Raw genomic sequence first — 25,829 nt, 5'->3', positions numbered from 1 at the left:
GTCCGAGCGCCGCCGCCGGCCTTCGTCGCCAGGCCCGAGCCGCTCGCCCGGGAGCCCTCCGTGCTCCGCGCCCGCCCCGATTGAGCAGCCGAGGAAGGAAACAAGGACAATGTCGCCATGAAGGCCGAGAACCGCTGCCGCCGCCCCCGCCGTCCGCCGCCGGCCCCCAACGCCATGAGCCTGGCTCCCCGCCGCGCCCGCTCCGCTCCGATCGAAGCCGCCGCCGCCCCCGCCGCCCTCGCCGCCGCTGCCCCCGCCGCCGCCGCCCTCGAGGCCCCCGTTGATGCCGCACAGCTCGCCCAGCAGCAGCAGCGCCGCCCCCGACATGGACAAGAACAGCGGGCCCCCCAGCTCCTCTTCGGCCTCTGGGGGCTGCAGCAGCAAAGGACAGCAGCCGCCCCGCGCAGCCTCGGCGGGGCCTGCCGGCGAGTCTAAACCCAAAAACGGTAAGGACAGGGAGCGCGCGGGCGAGCGGGCGAGCGGCGAGCTGCAAGGGTCTCTCTCCCCCGGAGGGGAGGCCGGCCTCAGCCCCTTTTGGGCCTCCCTAGCGCAAGGGAGCATTTGGGCTCGGAGCCACTCAGGAGGCTGCCCCCCTGACGCTAGCTGTGACTTTAGCCTCAGCGGTTCTCCTTCCCCCTGCTCTTGTGAGACAGGCTCGGAGAGTTCTAGATCTGATTTGAAGCCTGAAGATGTGGGTTTTAATCCATGCTAATTTCAAGAAAATTCGACTTCAAATCCCTCCCACATTTCACAGCTGCATGACCCCTGACTGAAAAGTGAGAGTAATAATAGTACCTAGCTAGCCGGGTGGCAAAGTGGATAGAGCTTTGAGCAGGAAGACTTGAGTACAAATCTGGCCTGAGACATGTATTAACTGTGTGACCCTGGGCAAGTCACTTAACCTTTTGTCTGAATCCACTGGAAAAGGAAATGGCAAACTACTCCAGAATCTTTGCCAAGAAAACCCCAAATAGGGTCACAGAGAGTCAGACACAACTCAACAACAACAGTACCTGTCTCTGGGGTCTTTGTGAAGAAGAGATAACATTATAAGTGAGCTGTTACATTTTCTGTCTACATCCGAGACCAGCAGCTTAGAGTCCTCTGGGGAGCTTTGGTCTGTGCAAATCTGACTTTTCTGCAGTTCGAAAGTTTGGAGACTTAACTCAGACTTGCCCAGCAGATTTAGCAATCCTTTTATGTTTGAGCCTGGACTTTAACCTAAGTCCTCCTGACCCAGAAGCAGGCTTGCTGCTTTTTAAGCTGTTGGTAATAGCTCTTCCCCAAGGCCAGGGTTTCCTTTCCCTTTTTATAAAACCGAGAAGGTGGGAGTCGGCACCTTCTGACTTTAAAGCCTGAGAGCGGGTGACTTGGGGGCACAGGGGTGGGATGACAGCTCCCCTTGAGGTGAAAGGGCAGGGTGATCCTAGACAGAAGGCTGGACGGCCAGAGCTCCACGTCTCTGCCAGACACGGCTCACAGCTGTTTGGTCTTGGCCCAGATGCACTTCCTTGTCCCAGGTCTGTTTCCTTCTCTGTGAAGTGAATGGATTGGACTGGGTCATCTAGGAGGTGCCTCTCAGCTGTCTGGGCAGGGTCTGCAGGCTGAGGGCCCAGCTGGAAGCCTGTCCTGGGTGGGTGGGATTGTACTAGATGAAAGCTGAGTATCACTCCCACTTATAAAGGTGTGGGGATCTCTCCTCGGTGGAGTGATGACCCCTCTTTAAGGAGAGAGGTCTGGATTTGGAGAGGGGGGATGTGGACCCCACTCTTCACCTCGAGTCCTTGAACTTGTGGCCTCATTTTCCTCCCCTGGGGTTGGTTTTCTAGCACATGGTCAGTCCCTAGTTGGACGAGAGGACTTCTGAGGTCTTATTCTCCATGCAGGTGGGACGGGGCAGGCCTGGGCATCGTGTATGGTGGGGGTGGGGTGACCAGATGGTGCAGGAGAGCTGGAGTGGCAGTTGGAGATCCTGGGCTCTGATCCTGGCCTTGCCCTTCAGCCTCTGGGTGACCTGGGGCTGGTCATGGAACTTCTTTGGGTCTCCTTTTCCTCGGTTAAAATAGACCTAAGTGCCCTTTGCCTTTCAAAGCAGTGACCTGGGAGTGAGTGTGTGTGGGGTGGGGCTGCCTTCAGACCTGGTGATTCACTTCTAAAGTAGGGAGGCCGAGGAGGCCTCAGCTTGCAATCCTGCTTGTGCTGTTTAATGAAATTTATTTTTGTCTTTATGACATTGTGTAGTTTCCTTTGAAGTTTTGAGAGTTTTTCTCTAAATTGATGATTTATTTATTTATTTTGCTTTTTGGAGGGCATTTGGAGTTAAGTGACTTGCCCAAGGTCACACAGCTATTTTTTGTGTTAAGTGTCTGAGGCCAGATCTGAATCCAGGTCCTGCTGACTCCAGGGCCGGTGCTCTATTCACTGTGCCACCTAGCCACCCCTAAATTGATTATTGATTATAATTTACTTTTTTCATTTTTTCTTCCCTAGCACTTGGTCAGTTCCGGAAAGGTAACATGCAAAGCCGAGAAATGTTTACTCCTTCTGATTCCCATTCATTTGGTGCCAGAGATTGGTCATAGCTAATTTGTCTAAAATTCTGTTCACATGCTTAACTTCTTTGCTTTGTTTTGGTTTCTTTTTTGCTGCTTTTGGGAGGGGGGAAGGCAGCGTAATTGGGGTTAAGTGACTTGCCCAAGGTTACATGGCTAGTAAGTGTTAAGTGTCTGAGGTGGGATTTGAACTCAGGTTCTCCTGACTCCAGGGCCAGTGCTCTATTCACTTCTCCATCTAGCTTCCCCCTTAATTTATTTTTTTTATTGACTATTGGAGTGTCTAGGTCTGAAAGGGACTCTGCTATTTGCTGCCTGTGTAGCTTTGGCAAGTCTCTCCCTTTTCCCCCATAAAAGGATAATCCCCAGGGTCATGTGTCACCCAACCTTCCAATCTTCCCTTTACCATTGTCTGCGTGTGACCTTGGACAAGTCACTTCTCTCTGCTTCTGTTTCCCGTTTCAAATGGGGGAGAGGGAGGGATTAGATGGCCTCTGAAGGGTCTTCCCCATCTAGCACAGTGCATACAACGCCAGATCTGGAGTCAGGAAGACCTGAGTTCAAATCTGGCTTCAGACATTTACTAGCTGTGTGACTCTGTTTACCTCAGTTTCCTCATCTATCAAATGAGCTGGAGAAGGAAATGGCAAACCCCTCCAGTATCTCTGCCAAGAAAATGGGGTCACAGAGAGTCAGACATGACTGAAGAACAGCAACAGAGGCCTGTTCTAGCTCCAAATCTATGGTCCTGTCATCTATGTGACTTGGAGAGTGTTGGCTTAGTAAAAGCTGGCATTGATATGGTGCCTGAGGGTTCGTTTTATTCAGCTGCCCTTCTGACTATATCTGTGGTCTGGGTTCCTTTGGGCAGGTCACTGTTCCCACCTTCGAGGGGTGTGGGACTAGCTAGTCTCCTGTTCCTTCCAGTTCAGTGTCCTCCCAGCCTCTTCATGGCAGGCCCTTTTCCAGTGTTTTATAATTCCAGAATCACACTTGTCAGTGTCATTGTGATAGCTTCTGCCCATATGTCTGCTCTTGAAGAAAGTGATTTCCTTCCCATGACCCAGTGAGGTAGGTGGTCAGAGGGTCATTATCTTTATTTCTCAGATGGTGAAACTGAGGACAAAGGAACTTTGGAGCTGGGAGAGAACTTAGAGTTGAACAGAAGAAAGAACTTTATTAGCAACATGGGGAACAAGTAGCAGAACCAGGATTAGAACCAGGGTCTCCTCCTGGCCTCCATTGAAGTCACATTTCTTTAACCTTAGTCTGAGGCTAACTGGCAGAGGCCTTGCCCTCCCCTCCACTTTACTAGGTCTGGAAGAAGCACGTGTTCCCCTCGGTGCCCACATTTATGAGAGAACCTGTATTCTTTCCACAACCCAGTACTTGCTGCCTCACCCAGTACCTGGGTTCTAGTCTCTACTCCTGTATTAGGCCGGTTCCTTTCCTCTTCCTTGGTCCTGTTCCCTCTGGAGCCTGAGAATGCCTCACTCTGTGGCCTTTACTGACCCTTCCATTTCGTTCAGTGACCTTGCCATTTCAGCTGCAAAGAGGTAACTTGCCAGAGCTTCTGGTCACCAGGATTTCCCTTAGACTGGGCACAGGGGGCCTCAGCCTAGAGTTTCAGAGAAGAGCTTTGTTTACTAGTGGATGCCTTTTCTATAACGTGCCTGTCCCAGCCACAATGTTTCAGGGTGCCTGATGAAGCCTCTGATTTTAGCTCAGGAAAAAAGGACTTAGAAGTACACCTTGGAGGTTGTCTGGTCAGACACCTTCATTGTGCAAATGGGGAGTTGAGGGCCACAGAAGGAAGTAGGTGGCCTCAGGTTAGAACCAGGCTTTCTAGACTCCAGAGCCTTTGTGCAAGATGTTGCTGCCTCTCCTGTGCTTGTTTTAGTTTCTGCCACCAACTGTGAATTGGGCCTCAGCTTCAGCATTTGTAAAATGAGGGATTCAAACAACTCTGTCCTCCTCATGCCTGCCTATCATAGACAATTTTAAACCTCAAGGAATGTTGGAGATCATTTAGTTGAACTCCATGATTTTACACAGTAGGAAACTAAAACCCAGAGATGGGGGGTCACTTGCTTCAGGGTCTGATGCCAAGCCCCAGGCTGCTGCCAAATCCCATCCTCCTTCCTGTTGTGTCTGGGCTCCAATTCCCACCTCCTCCTCCTCCTCCCCCTCCGCCTCCCTCTCCCCCCTCCTCTTCCCCTTCCCCCTCCTTCATCTTCCTCCTCCATCCTTACTCCTCCCCCTCTTCCTCCTCTCTCCCCATTCACTTTCATTTTGATTGACTTTGCTGTAGCCTAAACCAAATTCAAACAAATCAGGATTAGAAGGGAGGCTGGTACTGGAAGAAAGGCACGTCTACAAAAGGTAAGATTTATTTCAGAGCCTGAGAGACGGGATAGAGAGGCGTGAACTGATTTTAGGTTGGGAATTGCCCTAGAACTTCAGAAGCTTAGAATAAAGACATGATAGTTGGGTTCTGGGAAGTTTTCATATCCTCTCTTTAAAGAGCACAAATGGCGAGGGGGTGTGAGGCAGCACCCCTTCACAGAGCTGTGGTCTCCAAATGAGGCGCCCCCTAGTTTGGGTTTAGGAACAAGCCCTGACGGGGCTGTGGATGAAGCCTCCCTTGTGCCTTGTCATAGTGTTATAGCCACCGTTCATCAAGTGCTGTCAGGTTCACAAGGCACATGACATGCATTTGTAAACTGCTCAGTGTTTATTCTGTTTGACATTTGCTTATGAAACCTGGGTAACAAGACAGCAGATCCATTTGTGCCATTTCAGAACATATGTGAACAGACTCAGCCAATTTAGAGAGTGACAGAAGCGTCTCAGGCACATCAGTGTCCTTTCCTGAGCTGTGACCGCTAAGTGCAGCCACCAGCGGGCCTGGGTCTGGGATTTAATCACAGATCCATTTTGAAGCCAAGAATGGGTCATTTGTTCAGCCAGCACTGGAGTGGTTTGCCTCAGCAAATGATTGGAAACCACTAACGGTGCCATAAGGACCCTCACCTTCCTGATGGAAAGAGAGGGGTGGGAATGTTTTCCTTTTGTACTCTATCCTCAGGTCAGAGCTGTCTCTGCCTGGTGGCTTTCCCATTTCAGGCCTCCAGATTTTAATTTACTTTTTCTAAGTCTCCATTTATGAAACTTCTGTATTTCTGATCCAGTTGTTAAAGTCCTTAAGTGTGTCCCCTAGGGAGAAAGTATATGAAAGTTAGCAACACCATTAAAAACACTGTTTTATTGAGGGTATGTCACCTGTGCTCTGACACCCTGGAACTTGTTGGGTAAATGAGCTGAGTTTTCCTTTTGTCTCTAAGATGGTAGAAGCTGGATTATAGTCTCCTCATGCAATCAAATATTTGTATTAATTTGTTGGCAGGTTATGTGCTAAATAAATATTGTGGATGCATCCTGATGACCTGATGTGGATTCTCCCTGGTCCTTAAAATTCAATACATATCTTTTTCCAAAATAGATCTTTTTGTTTTTTTTGGTATGGAAATGAAAAGTTTATGGAATGTCCCAAGCATTTTATAACCAGAGGCATTGATTTTCCTCAGTCCTGTGTAAACACACAGATGACAGTCTCTTAGAAGTTTTTATTAAAATAACTTGTTTAAAAACAAAGAAACCTCACACAGATCTTCCTGTGTTTACCAGTGCCTTCTATCTGCTACTACTTAGGTGTTCAGGAAAAAAAAGAGACCCCCTGGTGTGTGCTTGCAGAGAGATAGTTCCTTACCAAACATGATTCCTGTAAACCTAACATAAAGGTTAAAGCTTAAAGTTCACTGTGTGTGTTTTAAGTATTGGCAGATGTTCAGGGTTGTATTGAGTTATATGATTCACCTGTTGGTTGAAGGTAGCCTGTATGTCTGTTAACATAAAACCTAAGAATAGTATTGACAGCATGTCATGTTGATAGCCTTTCCCCAAATGAAAGAGTGGGCATATAGTTCAGAGTGAGTCCATAAACAGGTCTTGAGCGCTTTGGAAGCTCCCCTCCACCCCAAGCTTCCAAATAGTCTTTGTTTACTCAGGGGAATCAAAAATCAAGAGCTGGGGAGGGGAGTGGGACTGTGAGGGGGAGCACACTTGTGATTTCTTTTAAGAAGGAGAGAGGCTGGAGGCTTCAATAGCTTTCCATCCTGTCCTTTCCCTGTGTCTTACCAAAAATCCTACCAAAACTGCCTCCAGTTTAGAATGTCTAACTTGGGTAGACTGTCTATGTTCTAACCCACAAGCTTGATGGCCTTAATTCCTGCTCCCCTTTGGGAGTGAAGCAGTATGGCCTAGCAGATAGTATTGGCCTTGGCTTCAGGAACCTCCGAGGTTCCGGATGAACCGTGTGATCCTGGCCAGGTCACTTGTCCTCTTTGAGCTGCACATTCATCAACAGAGATGTTAAGACTCACATGAGGGTAATAAATGGGAAGCGCTTTGTGGACCTTCAGAAAAGAGCTTTGTAAATGTCTGCCGTTATTAGTCTGCCTGTCTTCACTCTTCCTGGGAATACTAGAATTAGGTAAACCCCACATTTCCTTGGCCTTTCAAATTGGAACAGCCCATTCTTTTCTCCAGTTAGAGCACAGTGTTTTTTTTCCAGATAAGTTCCCTTACCTTTGTTCTGTTTGTGTAGCTGACATTTATGTAGCACTTTGTATTCTAGAGATTATAACTTCTTTCCTATAATGATAATAGATGTTGTAATTCTTCTGGTAAAGAATTAAATGACATCTTTATAAGAACTTTTAACAGTGAACAAATTCCATGAGCATTGCCCAGAAAAAAAGGAGGGGAGAGAAAAAGGGAAAAAGTGAAGGTAAATGGATGTAAAGAAGGAAGCTTAGCTTTAGTGAGCATGAAGCCTGGTTGTCGCCCCAGAAATCAGACTCTTACCCCATCCTGCCAGAGGCTGGGCCCAGTTACTGTCGAGGTTAGCAGAAGTTCAGTGATTGAGGCAAGGCTTTCAGGTTAATGAGGCGGATCCCTGATCTTCCTGTTGGCTTACTGTTCATGTTCACCGGAAGGCAGGTTGCTAGTGCAAACTTATTTGCCTTTAAGAACCCTCAGAATCATCCAGGAAGTTTGAGAGAGGATGATGGAATGGCTTGAAGCCAAATTTCTTTGAAAATATTTGTTTCTGGCTGCTAGGTGGTGCAGTGAATAGAGCACCAGCCCTGGAGTCTGGAGGACCTGAGTTCGGATCTGGCCTCAGACACTTAACACAAAAAAACTAGCCATGTGACCTTGGGCAAGTCACTTAACCCCAATTGCCCTCCAAAAAGCAAAAAAAAAAAATTTGTGTCTGCTAGCCTGGAGTCTTACTGGGTGGGAACTCAACAGGTGCTACTTGAGGAACAAACCTGGATTTTTTACTGAGGTCAGAGGACTTCCATGGCCTCTTTCTGCCCTCTCCACAAACTAGGGAGCTCTTCAGGGTGTATCAGCTGACCACATGGCCTCTGATCCCCAGGCTTTGCCACATGTATTCCATTTAGTATTTATGGTCCTTCCATCAAAGTCCTGAATAAACTGTTAGCTTGCCTTGGAGCGCGCCCCTGTGCTACCCAGTGTGATGGAAGTGTTTGTCAGCTACTCTGCTGGGTGTTGTGGGTAGGGAACTTGACCATGATCCTCCTGTGAATCAGCAGTAACTTCCTAGCTGTTGCTCTGACCCAAGTGGTGCCACCTGTCCGTGCTTTCACAATTAGAGTTATATATGAACATGTTGCCAAATAATTTGTTGGGACTCTTGTTGAAAATTATATGGGGCCTTAATTTGGAGGTGTGGAATGAGAGAATCTGCCGGACAGAGCCTTATCATTGCTGAATGGGTGGGGGCTCCCTAGTCCGCTTGGGGGGCCCAGCTCTGTTGACCCCCACAGACCTTGGGCTCTGAATCTGGGCCATCTAACTTTGGTGTGTTTGGGAGCATTGGCTAGGACTGAGTGCTTCCTTCTTGCTTAACTCTTCATGTAAACAGTCTGAAAATGAATCCCTATTGGCTGAGCTGCTGTCTGAGGACAATTTGCCCCCACGTTATCCTCCTTGTAAAAATAGTGCTTGGAGTTTTTATCTCCGGGCCCCAGGCCTGGCCGCACAGGCAGTCTTTCTGCTGCTGGGTGTGCAGTTAGAGATAGCGTCCGCAGACCCTCAGCTCTGCTCTCTTGGTTTGCTTGCTGTAGTATAAGGAAAGCAGAGAGCTTGGGGTGGAGGATGTAGCTGCTAGAAAATCATGTATTTGTAAATGTGGTCAGTTGCAGTCGTTTCTAGTGTTTCAGAACCAAGCACTTCCCGGACTTGCTTTCTATCAGTGATTGTGTGAGCATTATGACATTGTTCCTTGTGGCTGTTGTAATAGGTGGGGAAATCAGAGGCTAACTAGCTACTTCGATCATTAGGAGTTGGCCACCCTCGCCAGTCCTCTTACTTCATAGTAACTCTGACATACACAGAGCTTGCCAGTGCCCTAAGAAATGTTGAAATGTCTGTGCTCATTTCTAGAAGTAATTATTTGGCCATCTGCTCTTTTTGTTGTCCCCATGCCCTCCCCCCCCCCAATTTTTTCCCCTTTTCTAAAGGTTAATTCCCTGGGACATGAAAATTAGAAGTATCTACTTCTGAATTTTCAGCTTTTTGAGGGATTAACAACAAACTCACCCTTGAAAATTGGATCCTTTCCAGCATGTAGGACATTTATGGTAGCAGATATTTAATTGAGTAGCAAGACTCAATTTTAAACTTACATCAAGAATTTGAAAACTATAGACATTGCTTTTGACCAGAATTATTGATATGTGAATGTGAGGGAACCCAGTCTAAATCCCCTTTTTTGTGACCATTTAGTCAAAACTGCTGACTACCGTCATTTTGCCCAAATGGTAACAATAATTAGGGTTAGGGTTAAATGCCTCTTCAATGCTGCGAGGAGATGAGGTGGAGAGCAGGTTTGTGGATGAGGGAGCCCACCTGAAGTAGCTGACCAAGCCTGGGGGCTGGTGACCACCACTGCAGCTGAAATATGAAGGACCTTTGCTTATCCTCAGGTGTCCTTTTTTGGGGAAGCCTTAATCTGCCTTCCATTTGACATGCAGGTTTAAGAGTCAGCTAAGCCACCTTGGCTTCTGAAAATTGCCTTTTTCTAGTTTATAAGGCTAATGTTGGTTTGATCTATACAGTTTGGGAAGAAAGCCCTGCAGAACTTTGATTCTGCAGTTAATCTGGCAGTTAAGGGCTTCTTCCCCCCACTCCCACCCACCCCAATTGCTGTGGATAACAGATTTCTGTTTTCATGAATTATTAACTAACTGGTGACTTGGGTTAGTAAAATTTGTACTAAAGGGAAATTTTCATTTTTCTTGAAACTTGTGCATTACTATATACAGTCTCATTATTATGACTTATTCAGCTACTGCATGGTGGAATTGCCAAAATTTCTGTTTACATTTACGGGTTACAAAGTGGACCTGTGATTTCATTTCTGTAGGGAGCCTCCAGGTAAGGAAATTCCCTCTACCAATGAAGCTTGGCACCTTCTCTGCAACTTAATGGTCTTAGAGAGATGTCTAGAGCCCTGAAAAGTTAAAGGTCTTCTTTGTCTAGGATATGTCAGAGGTGGGGGTTGAAACTAAGTCTTTTTGGTTTGGAAGCCAGCCCCTTAGCTTCTAGGCCAGACTGTTCTCACTTTTCTTAAGATATTTTAAAAATATCCATAATTTCACTTCACTTAGCCATGTCCCTTCTTGAATTAAGGTAGGCACAGGTGGAATGAACTGATAAATTAGGAATAGAATGGTTCTAGAAGGCTTCTAGGATTCAGAACTGGAGAAGGTCCTTGGAGATCCTTTTATTCTACAGAAGAGGAAACCAAGGTTGTGACTTGCCCAAGTCCCCCAGGTAGTGAATAGCAGAGCCAATTAAACCAAAGTCCTCCGAATCCAGACCTCTTCCTGTTAGATTCTGGCCTTTGTTCCAATCATCATTGATATAACTGAGGTATCAGAGTAGTTCCTTCTTCCTTTTTGTTGCTGAGGGCACTTCTTGGCTAATTTTGAACTTGGTAATATCTCATGTGTCAGGCTTGGGGCAGGTGGTTGGAAGGTCCCATTAAGTTTTATTCATCCTGACTTTTATACTTAATCCAGGAATAATATTCTGGTAATATGGATTTCTAGGGTCTAAATTAGGAAACTTTATTAGGTTGCCTTGTCTTTCTGCCTATTTTATAGATGTTTGGGAGAGGCCTCGGCTGGATTTATCCTTAATGGTTTAAAGAAAGTGTGTTAGCTCAACATTGAAATTTTTTAGGTAAAACATGTATTCTCCTACTCCCTTGACTGAATTTAGCTTTCATCTTCCCTTAGTTGTGTGTTGTTGAATGCTTCAACTTGAATAATTTGGAAACAACATTGTTAATTATTTTATTGTATTTGATTGATTTCTTCTTTTACATTTTTGTAGCCATTGTGCATATCGCTCTTAATTTTGTACCCGTTACTGTAATTCTTTCTGGTTTTTAAAAAAAAAATTTCTCATGTCTTAGAGCTCAGTAATAGTCTACTTTCACTGGGTCCTGCACTTGTGTTTCCGAGAGCAATGACTTGTAATTTTTGTATAGGAAGTAGAATCCTGAGAATCATCAGCCCTTGAAACATTCCATAAGAGCCCCAATCATCAAAAACACTGAGGGCCCATAGACCAGAACGACAAAATCGGAATAGGATCATGGGAAGGTTATAGCTACATATAGTTGTGGTCATCATAATTTCCAAAGAAACCAGTAGAAGAACCAGCACCCGTTTGTAATTCATGCAGCTGGTTTTATCTGGGTTTTTGTGATCTATTCATGAAGGCCTGACCCAGGCCCAGCCATGGGGATTCGGGGAGGGTTTTGTGTTGCCTTTTGGGGATTCAGAAACCAAGACTTTTCATGAAACTTTAACTTGTGTCTTTTTGCCTTTTAGATGGGAAGAATGCGAGTGGATCCAAACGTTATAACCGTAAACGTGAAACTTCCTATCCCAAAAATGAAAACTTTACCAACCAGTCCCGTCGCTCCAACTCACAGAAAAGCAAAACTTTTAACAAGATGCCCCCTCCGCGGGGAGGTGGCAGCAGCAGACTCTTTAGTTCTTCTTCTAATGGTGGAAGACGAGATGAGGTAAGGCTTCTGTGAAGGTTTCCTGGACTCCAAGAAGCGCGGCAGCCGCTGCTTGTGTCTGCACTTTGTGAAGATCTGGAGCGTCACCTTGAGTGCTTGTGTGAAAGCCCTTCCCTTCTTCCTCAGAAGGTGGTGAATGTGCCTTTGGAGGCAGGAACATGTTTTCAGCATGGCTGCAAATCACAACATCATAATCGCTGGGGTTTGAGGTGTTTTGGATACTCTTCTGGAAGTAGGAAGGATAATGTCCTCTTTGGAATTTCTTAGTTGTAGAATGGCATGTAGGCTATATCCTGGCTGGCTTTAAGCCACACTTGGGTGGCATGACAGTGTCTTTCATGATGGGAATGCTGGGAGAATGAAAAACCTGCAGCAGACTTTTACAGTGTGTGAGACAGAGGATTTCTTTCAGATGATTGTGTATTTGTACCACCTGTTAAATTGGTTTTTAATTTGATGCTGATAAGATTTATTTCTAGCCTGGGAGCTAGTCAACCCACAAGTTCTAATTCTGTCAGTTTCAATTAAAAATGAGTAGAAGTGTGTCTGAGAGTCTTTTCTGGCAGGATCCTTAAGCCTGTGGGAGGGAGCCCCAGCAGGTTGGTCTCCTAGGGAGCTCAGTTCCAAGGGGCAGTGTCAGCTGAGACTGACCTGGGAGCAAGTAGGTAGCAAGGGTGAAGAGGTGGGCATTGTGCTGCAGTCTTTTGTTTACAGGAGAGAACAAGATCAGAAGCCCTTTGTATCCCCAGATTTGCACAGCCAAGAGGCTCCTGCTGTTTTTTGTTCTTAGATAACTTATTGCCCTGCAGGAGGGCAGACTGGCTTAGTCAAAACAGTCAGCATGATGCAGATCTCCCTCTTCAGCTTTTGGGGGCTCTTCCACTTGACCTGATTTTAGACTGTTCTCTTTGAAGTGGGCAAATGCTTTGTTTTTGCCTGTTTTAATCTGTTAGCTGTGGCCTTATTTTTTCATATGGTCCAAGTAGAATTTAATGAATAGTGGATGTTGTACTGACATCTGTAGTGAAATCAGTGCTTGGGTCATTTTCATCTAAAATATTGCCATTTTTTCTCAAGGTAGCAGAGGCTCAGCGGGCAGAGTTCAGCCCTGCCCAATTCTCTGGTCCTAAGAAGATAAATCTAAACCACTTACTGAATTTCACTTTTGAACCCCGTGGCCAGGCAGGTCACTTTGAAGGCAGTGGACATGGCAACTGGGGGAAGAGGAACAAATGGGGACAAAAACCTTTTAACAAGGAGCTCTTCTTACAGGCCAAGTGAGTAGCAGAGAAATGGGGCAGAAATGTAAATTCCCCTGAGGACATTGTGCAGTCGCTCTCTCTGAGCTGTTTATGAGAGTGATCTGTGCTTGTGTTCTGGGTGGATGGAAGGAGTGGTGTGGCATTGGGGCATGTAAGGACCAGCCTGGTGGGTGGTACTGCCTTCTTACTCAAATCTTCCTCCCTAGAACTGTGATAAAAGATGCACATTCTTCTAAAGATGTGTGGACCTTACCATAATTCAAGGCTTGAGTTTGATTTGAGGTCAGGTAGCCATTTGGTTTACTTCACTGCTTCCCAAGTCCAGCCTCCAGGGACAAAACTGGCTGCCTAGCCTTTGACAAAGCAGCATTCTGGGCTATTTTTAGTTCTAGGGAGGCTTGGGGGAGGGACTGGACTGGCGTTTGCTATGGTGGAAATTGAATTCAGTGTTTCTTATTAAACATAAGTCCATTGGACCTTTTGTAGCTTGTCAAAGTAGAGAATTCGTTTTGGTACCGAGTATTGAGTTCTGTGTACAGGATAGTATATGGGGCTGCTGTTGACTTGAAATTGGACAGCGTGACAGTTGTTTGCCAGATCTACTGATGGGCTCCTCTTTTCCTCCCTCAATTCCTCTTCCAGCTGCCAATTTGTCGTATCAGAAGACCAAGACTATACAGTGCACTTTGCTGACCCTGACACCTTGGTCAACTGGGACTTTGTGGAACAAGTGGTCAGTAGCACAGCTGAGCTTGTTGACAGTGGGTGGGTGAAAAAATTCAAGGGATTCTTCCCTCCCTTCCTCTGTCAGATCAAGTTTCTGCTGAGACTTCTGTCTCCTCCAGTGGAGAATTGTAGTTATGATGTTTTAACCCCATTTTCCATGGATAAGGAAATGCTGGTGAATCAGCACTGGTTCTGGGGATAGTTGGGTTAGAGCAGCCTCACATTGTAACCTCTAGCACCAGGGAGAGGTCTGAGCGTCAGAAAGCAACAGCCAGTTGAACTTGAGGGAGGGGATGAGTTGACTTTTAGACCCAGCATTTGATCATTGCATGGAGCATGATTTCATTCTCATTCCTCTTTGGACTCCAGGCTTGTGCAGATATTTGGGCCCAATCAAAGTAAAAATATCCCAAAACTTAGTCCCCAGGGACAGAGCCAGCAGATGAATGACCCACACAGCTGTATTTCCTCATCAAGAGAAGAGAAAAATAAAGTCAGAGTCATGGCTGTTTTTGGTTTCATTGTGAACGCTAAAAGTTATGGAAAGAAAGCCTTTAAACGATCTGTTGCTGAATCATACCAGTGGGCCTGATTTATCTTGTAGATCTTCTCTAATGAGAAAGGAGCCCTCTAAGGAATCACCTTCCTTCTCTCCCTACCTTGGAAAGAGCGTGGGTGCTTGTTGGTATGAAAGTCAGGGTATTTAAAGGCAAACTCAAGTTCATTCTCAGCTGATTTGAACTAGAATTGTGCTGGGCATAGAAGACATTTTAACTTCATGTCATCTGCTGGGGGCACTTTATCCCAGGAGCTCACAGAGTGCTGTCCTGAGGTATAATGGATTTGCCTATAAATTCTCTCATGCATAGCCTAAGGTATGAGTATGAGCACGCAGAGATTTTTTGAGGATGGCTGGGATGGCTAGGGAGGGCAGGTGGATTGTGCTCTGACCCTTCTCGTTCTTGTGCCTCTAGCGCATCTGTAGTCATGAGGTGCCGTCCTGCCCAATATGCCTTTACCCACCCACTGCAGCCAAGATCACACGCTGTGGGCATATTTTCTGCTGGGCGTGCATATTGCACTACCTGTCATTGAGTGAGAAGACCTGGAGTAAATGTCCCATCTGCTACAGCTCTGTTCACAAAAAGGATCTCAAGAGGTGAGGCTCAGAGGCAGGTGACCAATCCACAGCGCTTCAGGTGCATGGTATCTCCACTTGACGGTTCTCTTCCCAAATTCCAGTGTTGTTGCTACAGAGTCACGCCACTACATTGTTGGTGATACCATCACAATGCAGCTCATGAGGAGGGAGAAGGGCGTGTTACTGGCTTTACCCAAATCCAAATGGGTGAATGTAGATCAGCCTATTCACCTTGGAGGTGAGTTTCCTGCTTAATTAATAGCGTCCTGGCACAACCTCTCCATAGCCTCCTGCTTAGGGGTTTGGCTTTTGAGTTGGCATACCAAAGATGTGAACCCAGAGGCCCGCAAATTATCCCCAGACTCCCTGCTGCAGCCAGAACCAAATTGAAATGTTATTGGGAAATGTTTTACAAAATAAGTAAAAATACAGTAACAGTATAGATAATGTTAATTTGTAGTTTTCTGAGTCAATATGTAGCCATAGGGATCCTCTGTTTGAGTGTGACCCTACTGTGGGAGGCAGCCCTAATCTGGTCTTGTCCCTATTGTGCTGCTGGTTGTGGGTACAAGACCAGCAAAATGAAGTGAACCCTCAGCTTTCAAGACTGATTCAGTTTTATTCACAATGATTGCAACCTTGCTAGTGATAGCTTGTTGTTTGGATCATGGGTTTTCAGCATTAGTAGCTTCACTACATTGGGGTTCTGGGTTTTTTCTCCTTGGACAGATGACCAGCATAGCCAATACTCTAAACTCCTGCTAGCCTCCAAGGAGCAGGTGCTACAGAGAGTGATTCTGGAAGAGAAGACCGCCCTGGAGCAGCAGCTGGTAGAGGAGATGCACTCTCCTGAGGCATGCTTTGTCGAGGCCGCCCTCCAGGAGCTCAAGGTGAGGTGGGGGAAAGGAGCACAGTCCGCACTGGAGAGACAAGCTGGACACAGGGAGTTGGTGTTGAAAATCACACATATATCGGTAGATGAGGGGCTTTTCTGTGTGTGTCTTTTGGGGCCACTAGGATTTTCACTCGCCTTCTATTTCCTGTAAGTTAGTTTTGTGCTGTGTCTTGATTAGAATATGATCCTGAATCCTTAAAGGAGTGTTCAGTTGTTGGGTGGATTTATTGTAACTAAACCCCTAAGAAGATTATTCCTTGATGTGTTTGCTGATGCCTGCTTTGTTTGAAACACAGCCAGGTTCATGAGAGAGGGGGAAAGATGAGTAAAATGTGCATATAGAATGATAGTGCAATCAGAAGCCAAATTGATGTGACCTGACTCAGTGTCATCCATGAGACTTTATAATAAAATCACGAGTGGATCTCTATTTAAAAGACAGTTGTTCTAAACGTAAAAATGAAACATTGGAAATGTGTCTGACAGTTGGAGAAGAGTGCCATTAAAAAGAAACATATGAGGAAATTTAGAAAGGTGCATGTGAAGCCAGGATTGTATCCACAGACTTCAGACATATCTTGTGTGTAATAGAATTTACAGTCCTTTTTTCAGGAAGACAAAAACAAGGCCAAAGGATTTCTAGACAGACTTGTAACTCACAGAAAGGCATCTTGTTTTTAATTCCTTTACTTCTTTATTAAAGACTGAGCCAAGCCTTGAGGGCTGGGTGTGTTGTTTGTGGACTGAGATGTAGAGGTAAGGGCATCTTGTGGGATTACCAACCAGGAATCAACATGTTACCCATAGGTTAGGGACAGCAGAAGAGGCACAGATGGGAAAGACTGGGCCCCAGGGAACCCCGGTCTGGCCGGAGTATGAAGGTATAAGGGAGGAATAGTGGGAGATAAGGTTGGAGGATAGTTAGCATGCTCGTTCCTATCTTTCATGCTGCATTAAGGACATGTAAGTGCTTGAAGGCTTTTGAGCAAAATCCATATAAATAGTTAGAATAGGTTGGAGGAAAGAGCCCCTGTGCTCATTGGTCTCCTTGCTTCTAGTAATAGTTCTGGTGAGAGAGAAGGGTGTGAAATCCTGCCTTGGTACCGTGTTTCCCCGATAATAAGACACTGTCTTATTAACTTTTTTGGACAGAAAAACCCCAGAGGGCTTATTTTCAGGGGAGGGCTTATTTTAGTGAACATTGACAGCAATTTTAATAAACAGGTAAATGTGAACAAAAAAATGTACCTTTATTCAATAAGCAAATCACTGGGGAAGAACAGGATGACACGCTCACTGCTGCAGCTCTGATTGGATGCAGCTCGGAGTGCGGTGTGCGTTTCACGGGGGGGGGGGCCGGGGAGGGGGACGGTGCATACAGAGGGTACCGTAATGTAGCGTGTAGCGCAGGGGATCGATCACCTTCACTACAGGAGCAATCTCAATAGGGCTTATTTTCGGGGGAGGGCTTATTTTAGAGGAATCTTACACAGTAAGGGGAGGGCTTATTTTCGGGATAGGTCTTATTATCGGGGAAACACGGTAGCAGGAGGATTACCCAAGTAGGACAGCTGTGACAGGGAGGCACTTCAGAGCTGCCTCAAGGGGCCTGGGAAGAGGAGGGGACCATGGACAAAAACAGGGCAGTCAGGAGTGAGAAGCCAGTTTGAGGGACTCATTGGGATGCCCGTATGGCACTTAGGCTCATAATTAACTTACACTTCTGTGATAGGAAGAGGGTAGCATGGGCAGGATGCTTCCTAAGGGCCCTTCCTGTTTTACACACGCTGAAAAGCAATTTTAAACATTTTCATTTGTATCAGACAAAATGATACATCCCTGCAGCCTGTCTAACAAATCTGTCCCCACAAAACATTCAGTTTGTTGGTGAGTAGAAGGGAAGGCTGTGTCCTTTGCCTCCATGTAGTTGTCTCTGTGGTTTGGCTTTCTTCGTGTTGGCGGAGTCCTCACACGTGGTTTGGGTTTTTGGCTCTGTTCTCTTCATTCTCTTTATGCCTAATTAAGCCGTAGTACCCTTATTCCTGGAGCCTTCGGGTTAACTGATATCTTTCCTGTAGAGCACTTTACACTTGAAGGTTTTCCAAGTATCTTTTTAGGCTGCTTGGTTCCCCTCTGGCGACCCCTGCTGGACACTGAGAGCAGTGAGGGAACTTTGCGCAGGTGTTTCCTAGGGGTCTGGTTCTCAAGTTAAAGTTGCATACTTAATATGTGTCCTTTAATTTCTGCTCCAGTTTACATCTTTTATTTTCATCACAAAAACTTGCTTTATCACCTCTGTTCAGAGGACTGTGTGTGAAGGGGAAGCATCCTGCCTTGGCCTTTTGGGGTCCTTGTTCTAACACGTTCTCCATTGATGACCCTCATTCACTGAGAGCAACAGCTTTGGGCAGTGATGTTGACAAGCCTGAGCTGGCAGGATTTCAAAGACTGTTTAGTCAGAGAAAAAGGCAGGGGGTAAGCCAGGGAAGCAGACTGCCCCACCCATCAAGGGAAGGGACATTCTGGCTCCCAGAGAACTTTCTGGTTACATTCCCTTTTCCTGTGGCGTGGGGTCCTGAACTAGAATTCTTGAGTTTGTACAACATGAGCAGTCTGCTTGGTTAGACTATATGCTGCCCTTGTGTTCCTCCTGGGACTTATTATGCTTCCTTTCCCTGTAAAAAGGATTTTCTTTTTCAATAAGATGGGATGAACCTCATGTTTCTCTGTGGCATTAGGCTCGAGAAGAAGCTTTATCAGGATCAGCCGAAGCCAGAAGCAGCCAGGTCACTGATGTCATAACAGCAGTAGAAGAGTTGGTCCTGTTAGCGGCCCCCCTGGACAAAGAATCACTGCTCCAGCCCAGCCCCCAGGTGGGTGTGTTCCTTGATGCTAATTATTTAATGAGTATCTTTGCTTACCTGGCACTTAATGAGCTTGTAGGCGTACCCCTTGTCTTGGTGACTGGGGCCCCCTAAACCCTTAACCGTGTCCTCATTCATTTTTCACACCTCTGACATCAAGAGGAGTAGATGGTCAGGTTCCCACTTTGAGTCTTTGGGAAACAGAACCCTCTAGAGGCCAGCCGAGTGATTCACCAGAAAGAAGACAGAGTGAGCACTAGAATCCAGGTGGCCTGGCTCCCAGGCCATGTGCCTTTTCCACGGGATGGTGTTCATGGGTTTTCTTAGCAGGACAAGGATTTGCTGCTGATTAGCTTTTGTTTCAACAGTGTTTTCTGGAGTATCTGTCTGCTTTTGATGAGGAAATTGTGGATCCTTGCCCTAGACGATCTCCTCCTCCTCCTCTTCCCTCTCCCCATCTGGTGGAAGAGGAGGAGGCAGTGGCTGCGCTGGAGCCTGGGGTGGTAGCAGAGGTGCACGCCTCAGAGATACTGGATGGAGATGCTATAGAAGGGACCACTTGCAGCAAAATCAGCCCACAGGAGCCCAAGATCACACTTGGTACCAGATCCTTGGGCACCTCTCCTTGTTACTACTTCTATCAAGGTTAGTGGCGCTCTAAGGAGGGCTGGGCATTCCTGAGCATGCTTTGGTCAGATTACCATTTCTATTCTGAGCCTGTGGGAGGGAGGAAGGCTGCTGAAGGGTGATGGTGAATCTTGCCCACAGCGGAGGATGGACAGTACATGTTTCTGCATCCTGTGAATGTGCGCTGCCTTGTGCGGGAGTATGGGAGCCTGGAGCAGAGCCCTGAGAAGATCACGGCCACAGTGGTGGAGATCGCTGGCTACTCAATGTCGGAGGTGAGGGCGGCTGTTGGGTGTGCAGGCACTGCTCACGCTTCAGTGGAGATAGAGCCAGCCCGGCAGTGTTCTGGGCACAGGGCAGCAGGGCTGCTGCTTCTCAGCGCTCAGGCCCGGGACCTGCTGGATGGCAGGTTCTCTCCCTCTCAGACATTGTCGTGGGCTGCTTGGGTCTCTATTCAGCTTTGGCTCCCTTTGCGCTGCAGGATGTTCGACAGCGGCATCGGTACCTCTGCCATCTGCCTCTCACCTGTGAATTCAGCATCTGTGAACTGGCTCTGCAGCCGCCTGTTGTTTCCAAGGAAACCCTGGAAATGTTTTCAGGTGAGCATCTCTCCCTGGGGCTCTGCTTTCTTACTTCTACAACCAGAACACCAGTGACTGACAGCTGCTTCAGCCTGAGTGCGTGGTGCTGGGGTCAGTTACCTGGGTGTGGCCCATCTGTGGACATGCTGCTGGGGATCAGGGATTGGGGATTGGGGATCAGGATGGGACCAGACTCTGGCTCTGTGGCAGTGCTGAGCACTTGACTCACCTCATTTCTTGACTCTGCCCCTTAGATGATATTGAGAAGAGGCGGCGGCTGCGGCAGAAAAAGGCCCGGGAGGAGAGGCGGAGAGAGCGTCGCATCGAGATAGAAGAGAACAGGAAGCAGGGCAAGTGTAAGTCCAGGCCCCTGGAGTGGCAGTGGCCCGTCTTCCCTGGGCCCACTTTACATGCATCACTGAGTTGGCTCCCAAGGCCCCCAGTGCGTCTTCACTTTACAAGAGAAGAGACTCACCTTAGAGAAGGGCTGTGGCCTCCCTGGGGTCACCATGCACTTAGGAGTCAGCGTTGGTCCCCCCCCACCCTGGCTCTTCTGACTAGCTCCACAGGCCTAGAGACCAGATGAGTGAGGAGGGGTCTTAGAGAAGAGCAGATCTGACTTTCATTTTGTGAGTGAGAAACTTGAAAGAAGGGGAAATTATTTGCCTGGGAGCTAAACGCAGGTTCTTTGACACAGTCCTGGTGTTCTTTCTGTCACCCCTGATGCTGGTAGGGGAGGGGAGGGTGGCATCGTAGGTCCCGGGTTCTAGGTGACAGAACGATCGGCAGAAAGGCTTTGGATGCCAGAGGGACCATAGTCAGAAACACTGCCGTGGCATGCGGGCTGGGGAATTCATGTCTGGTGTACCTGCACACTTGTGGCTTTGGGGGCTTTGATGCTGCCATCTTGTTCCGCCTTGGGTTCTGGGGGAGAGTTTGAGATCCTGGCTGAGACTGAGGTGTCCTACCTTCTTCGGTAGATCCTGAAGTTCACATTGCTCTAGAGAATCTCCAGCAGTTTCCCGCCTTCAATGCCTGCTCCCCTGATCCTGCTTTGGTTCTCACTGAGGACCATGGCTCCTTCTCACAGTCTCCTCTTAGCAGGAGCCCAGGGTCCCAGGCAGGTGAGTATGTCAAGTCATGGTCCCCCAGCTGGTCACAAGTTAGAAGTTACCCGACTTGGGGCCCAGCACTAAACACCACGGCTGAGATCATCAGCCTCTCTGGCCCACCACATCACACCGATTCAGGCCATAGTTTGTTGTTTTTGTGACAGATTTTCTGAAGGTCAGGAAGAGCACCTTGAAAGCAGGCCAAGGTGACAGGCTCAGGCATTGGTTCCCAGAGTGTCAGCCCTGAACAGTCCTAGCTGGGAGTGAACACAGGGCAGTCAAGGGAGAGGAGCAGTTCATTTTCCCAGCTGGTTCTCCCCATGACACCACAGGGAGGCATTTCAGGTTGACATAAAAAAAAGCTTCTTTACCATTAAAGTGATTACGAAATGAAGGAGCTGCATTGGGAGACCATGGTTCTCCTTCAAATGGAGTCCTGTTGACTAACGACCTCTCATATTGTACAGTGGATTTCTTGTTCAGGTGTGGGTTGTGCTAGACCTGGTAGGTATAGTGCACCACCTTGAGGAGCCATGGGGAGGCTTGGTGTGCCCCGCTCAGCTTCCAGCCACACTTAGTTTTTACTCTGGGCATACATAACCGAGTTGCCCATTTCACATCTGCTAAGTGAGGATTTTTGCATCAAACTATGCTCTAGAGCGTTGACTGGACAGACCTTTCTGGAGGTTGGGAGCCAGGCAGCATTTCAGGTGGGAAGGAGGGAAGTTTATGCACATGAAGAAATCTGTTTCAGAATTCAATTCCTGGGGCAGCTAGGAGGCACAGTGAATATAGAGGACTGGCCTTGGAGTGAGGAGGACCTGAGTTCAAGTTTGGCCTCAGACACTTGACACCTACTAGCTGTGTGACCTTGGGCAAGTCACTTAACCCCAGTTGCCCTGCCTTACCCCTCCAAAAACACACATACAAAAACTGATTTCACTTCCTCTGGGAACATCTCAAACTCCTTATATGTGTGATAGACCAAGCTTTTTAGCTTTACGAAGATGGAAAGGCCAAGTGGGTTAATGTTTGATAATAACTTTAGTTTGGTTAATGTCTTCTATTTGGATTATTTAGCTCATGTTCTTATTTTCTTCCATTTTCTGAGGAAAACAACAGCTTTCACTAAGTTACTGTTATGATCAGTTCTGTTGGTTCTTCCTTTGCAGACTCTATGTTGACTTCTTTGTCACCCACTGATGGTCAGGGCAACCCTTCATTCTGCGTTGGGAGCCTGGAAGAAGAGTCTCCCTTTCCTTCCTTTGCCCAGGTAAACCTTTTGCTGTTGGAGGAGCTGTTCATTCTTTCCTTGACCTTTCTATGATCCATGCTGTCTATTGGATAAGTGTGAGTTGGTTCTAATTTGTGTGGGGGAGAGCCAGCAGGGCCTTTTGGAAGAGGAGGGTATGGGTGAGCTTTGAAGGCTATTGAATTGTGGGTGTAAAATGTACATCTGGGCTCCCTTTTCTCCACTTAATTTTAGGACGTTCAGTTCATGGGGAGATTGGTTTTATACACTCTTCACTTTGGCCAGGAGGGGGAGAAAAATGAGGTCACTTTAGGTAAAACCCTTGGCAGCCAAGCCCTCCTCTTTTACCTGGCAGAATGTGTGACTCTATCGAAGTCAGTTTTACAGGATAATTTTAATAATCTTAATGTTCAAGTAGCTAGTGAAGTGTTTTGTGGCTCAGGTGTTTTGAGTGTGAGAATTTATTTCTCCCTTGCCGCTAGTTTCATGGGTCAGCCGGTTTGGAGTCTTGCTCAGGATGGTTCCTTGGAGCAGCTGGTGTTGGCCTTCACAGAAGAAGGTTTAAGCTGGCATGGCTGAGTACTGGAATGTGATGAGATCGGGTTGGTGAGAGTTGGAAGGGGATTGTGAGGTTTGACTCCTGGATGGTGGAACTGCATCTGCCAATTGTCTTAGCTTTGCTGAAATCAGATCAGCCTCAGGGCTTTTAAAGACAGCAGGTGGCATGTGTACTTGGACAAAATGCCCCCTAACTGGGGAAGAACATCTGCCTGCATCAGAAAGCAAAGCCACATGTTACTGGCAGGTCCGGAGCACCTGTCAGACACAGGCAGTTCAACCTGAGCGTGACCCTTCATTCCCGTCACTAAGCCTTCCAGCCTGCTTCCCTGGTGTGTGATGCTTGTGGCGCTCTTGGCGGATGGCAGACGGCTTGGCATGGCTCAGGCCTGGTCCAGCCGGAGGCTGAGAGCTCTGATTTCAGGTGCTCCTGGCAAAGATGTAAAGGCCTTAGGTCTTAGGAAAGCCAGTGGACCCAAAAAGGGGGTAAGCTACAAATTGGAATAAAGGGGAGTGAACAGTGTGAGGGTGGTGAGGTTACATGTGTTTGAGGAGAATTGGCAGCTTAAGAGAAGACGCTGCCATAAGGCAGTTGGAATGGAAGAGGCCCTTATTGAGTACCCGCTGTGTGCCAGCTGCTGTGCAAAAGTGATCCATCTCAGTTGATCCTCAGAACAACCTGGAGGGACAGGTGTTAGTATCCCCATTTTACATTTGAGGAAACTGAGGCTGGCAGGTTAGGTGTGCCTTGCCTAAGGTCCCACAACCAGCATTGGTCTCAGGTCGAGTTGAGCTCTGGTCTTTCACTGCCTCACTCGAATCTGAATCCTCTGACTAGCAGGGATTTTATGGCAGGTAGGAAGGTGTTGAATGGAGAGCCTTTGTTTGGTAGAAGATGTGTCAGGGACCGACTTTAGAGACCTAGCAAGAACTACTTATCTACATTCATTGTGGACCTCTTAGGCCCTTTGCAAATGCCTTCCATTCTTTTTAATCACCTGTGAAGAAATTCATCTAGGTCTCTAGGCTGGCTTTAGCCCGGACTATCCTGTTGAGTACTGATCTGGTCTAGGCTTAGTAGGAAATATTTCCCTTTATTAGCCCAGGGTCAAGGTAAGAGTGTGGGGTTGGATTAGAAACCAGAACATGTTAGGCAAAACAGGTTTTGTTGTCCTGGCTAACAACAGCTTTTCTTTGGCAGATGCTGAGGGTTGGAAAAGCAAAGGCAGATATGTGGCCCAAAACTGCCTCCAAAAAAGGTGAGAGGAAGGGCTATTTGATGGGTGGACCCCTGGCTGTAAGGGGCGTGTCTCATGGTTCTAGGTGGCTCAGGATCCTTGCCCTGAGAGTGTTCTGGCATTTTCTAGATGAGAACACCCTAGCTCCTCCTGCTCCTGTGGACAGTGATGGGGAAAGTGATAACTCAGACCGTGTACCTGTGCCCAGCTTCCAGAATTCCTTCAGCCAAGCGATTGAAGCAGCATTCCTGAAACTGGACACCCCAGCCTCCTCAGACCTCCTTTCTGGTAAGGGCAGAGAACTCTGTGCTGGACATGAAGTTCTCTTTCAACACTGGGGGTATTGTTTGTTAAAACAGATTGTGGCCCCATTTTTACATGGGGTTAATTGTGAGAAACGACCAGACTAAAAGGAATTCATCTCCGGCTTTAGTGTTATTAGCTTACATTTCTGCCACTTTGAAGACCCCTCCCTTAATCTCTCCCCTTTGTGAGTCACCACCATTAGAGGAAGGACCTTGGTCATTCACAGCTGACATTTTCCTCGAAGGTGATGAGCGCTTTGGGTCTTCGCACCCACTTTTAGTCTCTAGATCCCTATTTCACTGTGCCTTTCTCAGGGCAGGTGCTTAATGCACACTCAGTGGCTTCAGCCTTGGCTGGCTCTGTTGTTTGGCTAAGCCCTGTCTCTGTACTTCCTTTAGCAGAAGAGAAAGGAGGAAAGAAAAGGAAGAAACAGAAGAAGAAGCTCCTGTTCAGCACCTCGGTGGTCCACACCAAGTGATGCTCCGCCCCCAAGTCCTCTCCATCTGCCGTTTTCTTTTTCCTTTGCTTTGTTTTGCTGCTATAGTTTTTAAGGACTTGAGTTTGCACAGATTAGCTCTGTTGGGGGGAGGGGGGTTTCCACAGATCAAGGGGGGAACCAAAGGAACTAATTTAAATACAGTGTATTTTCCAGCTTCTGATATCTACACCAGAATAAAGTATTGACACTCACATAAACGAACCTTTAGTCAAGGTTTCTAGTTCACGCCAGTTCCATCTCTTGGCCTGTGTGCAGGCAGTCTTAGCATTCTAGCCCAGCTTCTGGCCCCTGGGAGGCCAAGCTCTCCCTGGGCAGCTCGAGAGGGCTCTAAGGTACAGCTGTACTCAGGTGACACCCCCTTTCCTGCTGCCTATTTCACAGGATTCTAGAGGACACACTAATCACAGTTCACATCTTTTTCCTTTTTTTTTTTTTTTTACAAGTTAGTCTCTTCTACCTGTTCCAGATTTTCTTTTTCTTTTTTAAAGAACAGAAGGGTATGGGAGTAGATTGGATTTAGGACATCCTGCTCAAATTGCAATTGCTTTTCTTCTGACCAGCAGAGTACATAGTAGTTGGATTATGGACTTGCCTGGGAGAGAGGAGGCTTTTCCTTCAACCTCTTAACCTAATTCCTCTCTATCTAATGGCTCAGCAAGTTATTAACTGGTTAGAAAGCTGCAGTGACCACATGCTTACCTCAGGTTGGGGTAGGAGGTCTACAATGGGACAGGTCTGAGGGACACAAGCAGAGACAGGAGTATTTGGCAGAGAAAACCAGTGCTGTTGAGCTAGGACCTCTGGTTGGGATGCAGGAGGCACAGGGGCTTGATACTGAGCTGGGCTAAAAGCAGTAAGGCCCCCTACACTTGCCTCCCTCATTTTCTGGAGCAGTCTCGTTATTTGCTGCTCAGGGTTTGGTTTGAAGCCGAGTTTCAGTGACGTGGATTTTTGTTGTTGTTGAATAACCTCTAGGTGTAACGTAATGGCGAAGGCAAACAGTTGCAATAAATCATATGCACAAGA

General features: G+C 47.2%; 1 protein-coding gene across 2 annotated transcripts; it reads left to right on the top strand.

Moving 5' to 3' along the window:
• Positions 1-260: 260 nt before the first annotated feature.
• RNF10 (ring finger protein 10) lies at positions 261-25,829 on the top strand. Of its 2 annotated transcripts, none has more exons than XM_069081618.1 (17): positions 261-446; positions 11,546-11,742; positions 12,820-13,019; positions 13,647-13,737; positions 14,705-14,889; positions 14,973-15,109; positions 15,601-15,761; positions 18,505-18,639; positions 18,999-19,275; positions 19,399-19,532; positions 19,739-19,856; positions 20,093-20,194; positions 20,819-20,962; positions 22,123-22,223; positions 23,962-24,019; positions 24,128-24,286; positions 24,706-25,829. In XM_069081618.1, exons 1-17 carry the CDS (start codon positions 284-286, stop codon positions 24,780-24,782), a joined length of 2,439 nt encoding a protein of 812 aa, XP_068937719.1. In that variant the 5' UTR covers positions 261-283; the 3' UTR covers positions 24,783-25,829. The 2 variants fall into 2 exon arrangements, with proteins under 2 accessions (XP_068937719.1, XP_068937718.1); XM_069081617.1 differs by having other exon boundaries at positions 24,703-25,829.

This window comes from Petaurus breviceps, unplaced genomic scaffold, assembly GCF_028583685.1.
Source record: "Petaurus breviceps papuanus isolate PSGF00001 unplaced genomic scaffold, PetGlider_PUasm1.0 99, whole genome shotgun sequence".
Lineage (NCBI taxonomy): Eukaryota > Metazoa > Chordata > Mammalia > Diprotodontia > Petauridae > Petaurus > Petaurus breviceps.
Note: the sequence above shows the minus strand (reverse complement) of the source record. Positions and strands in the feature narration are given on the sequence as shown.

Bases quoted from the DNA above. Each gene is read 5' to 3' on its own strand.
- RNF10 (XM_069081617.1), top strand. From the start codon at position 284: ATGCCGCACAGCTCGCCCAGCAGCAGCAGCGCCGCCCCCGACATGGAC. The intron at 447-11,545 runs GTAAGGACAGGG...TTTGCCTTTTAG, and splicing joins CGAGTCTAAACCCAAAAACG to ATGGGAAGAATGCGAGTGGA. The intron at 24,020-24,127 runs GTGAGAGGAAGG...GGCATTTTCTAG, and splicing joins CAAAACTGCCTCCAAAAAAG to ATGAGAACACCCTAGCTCCT.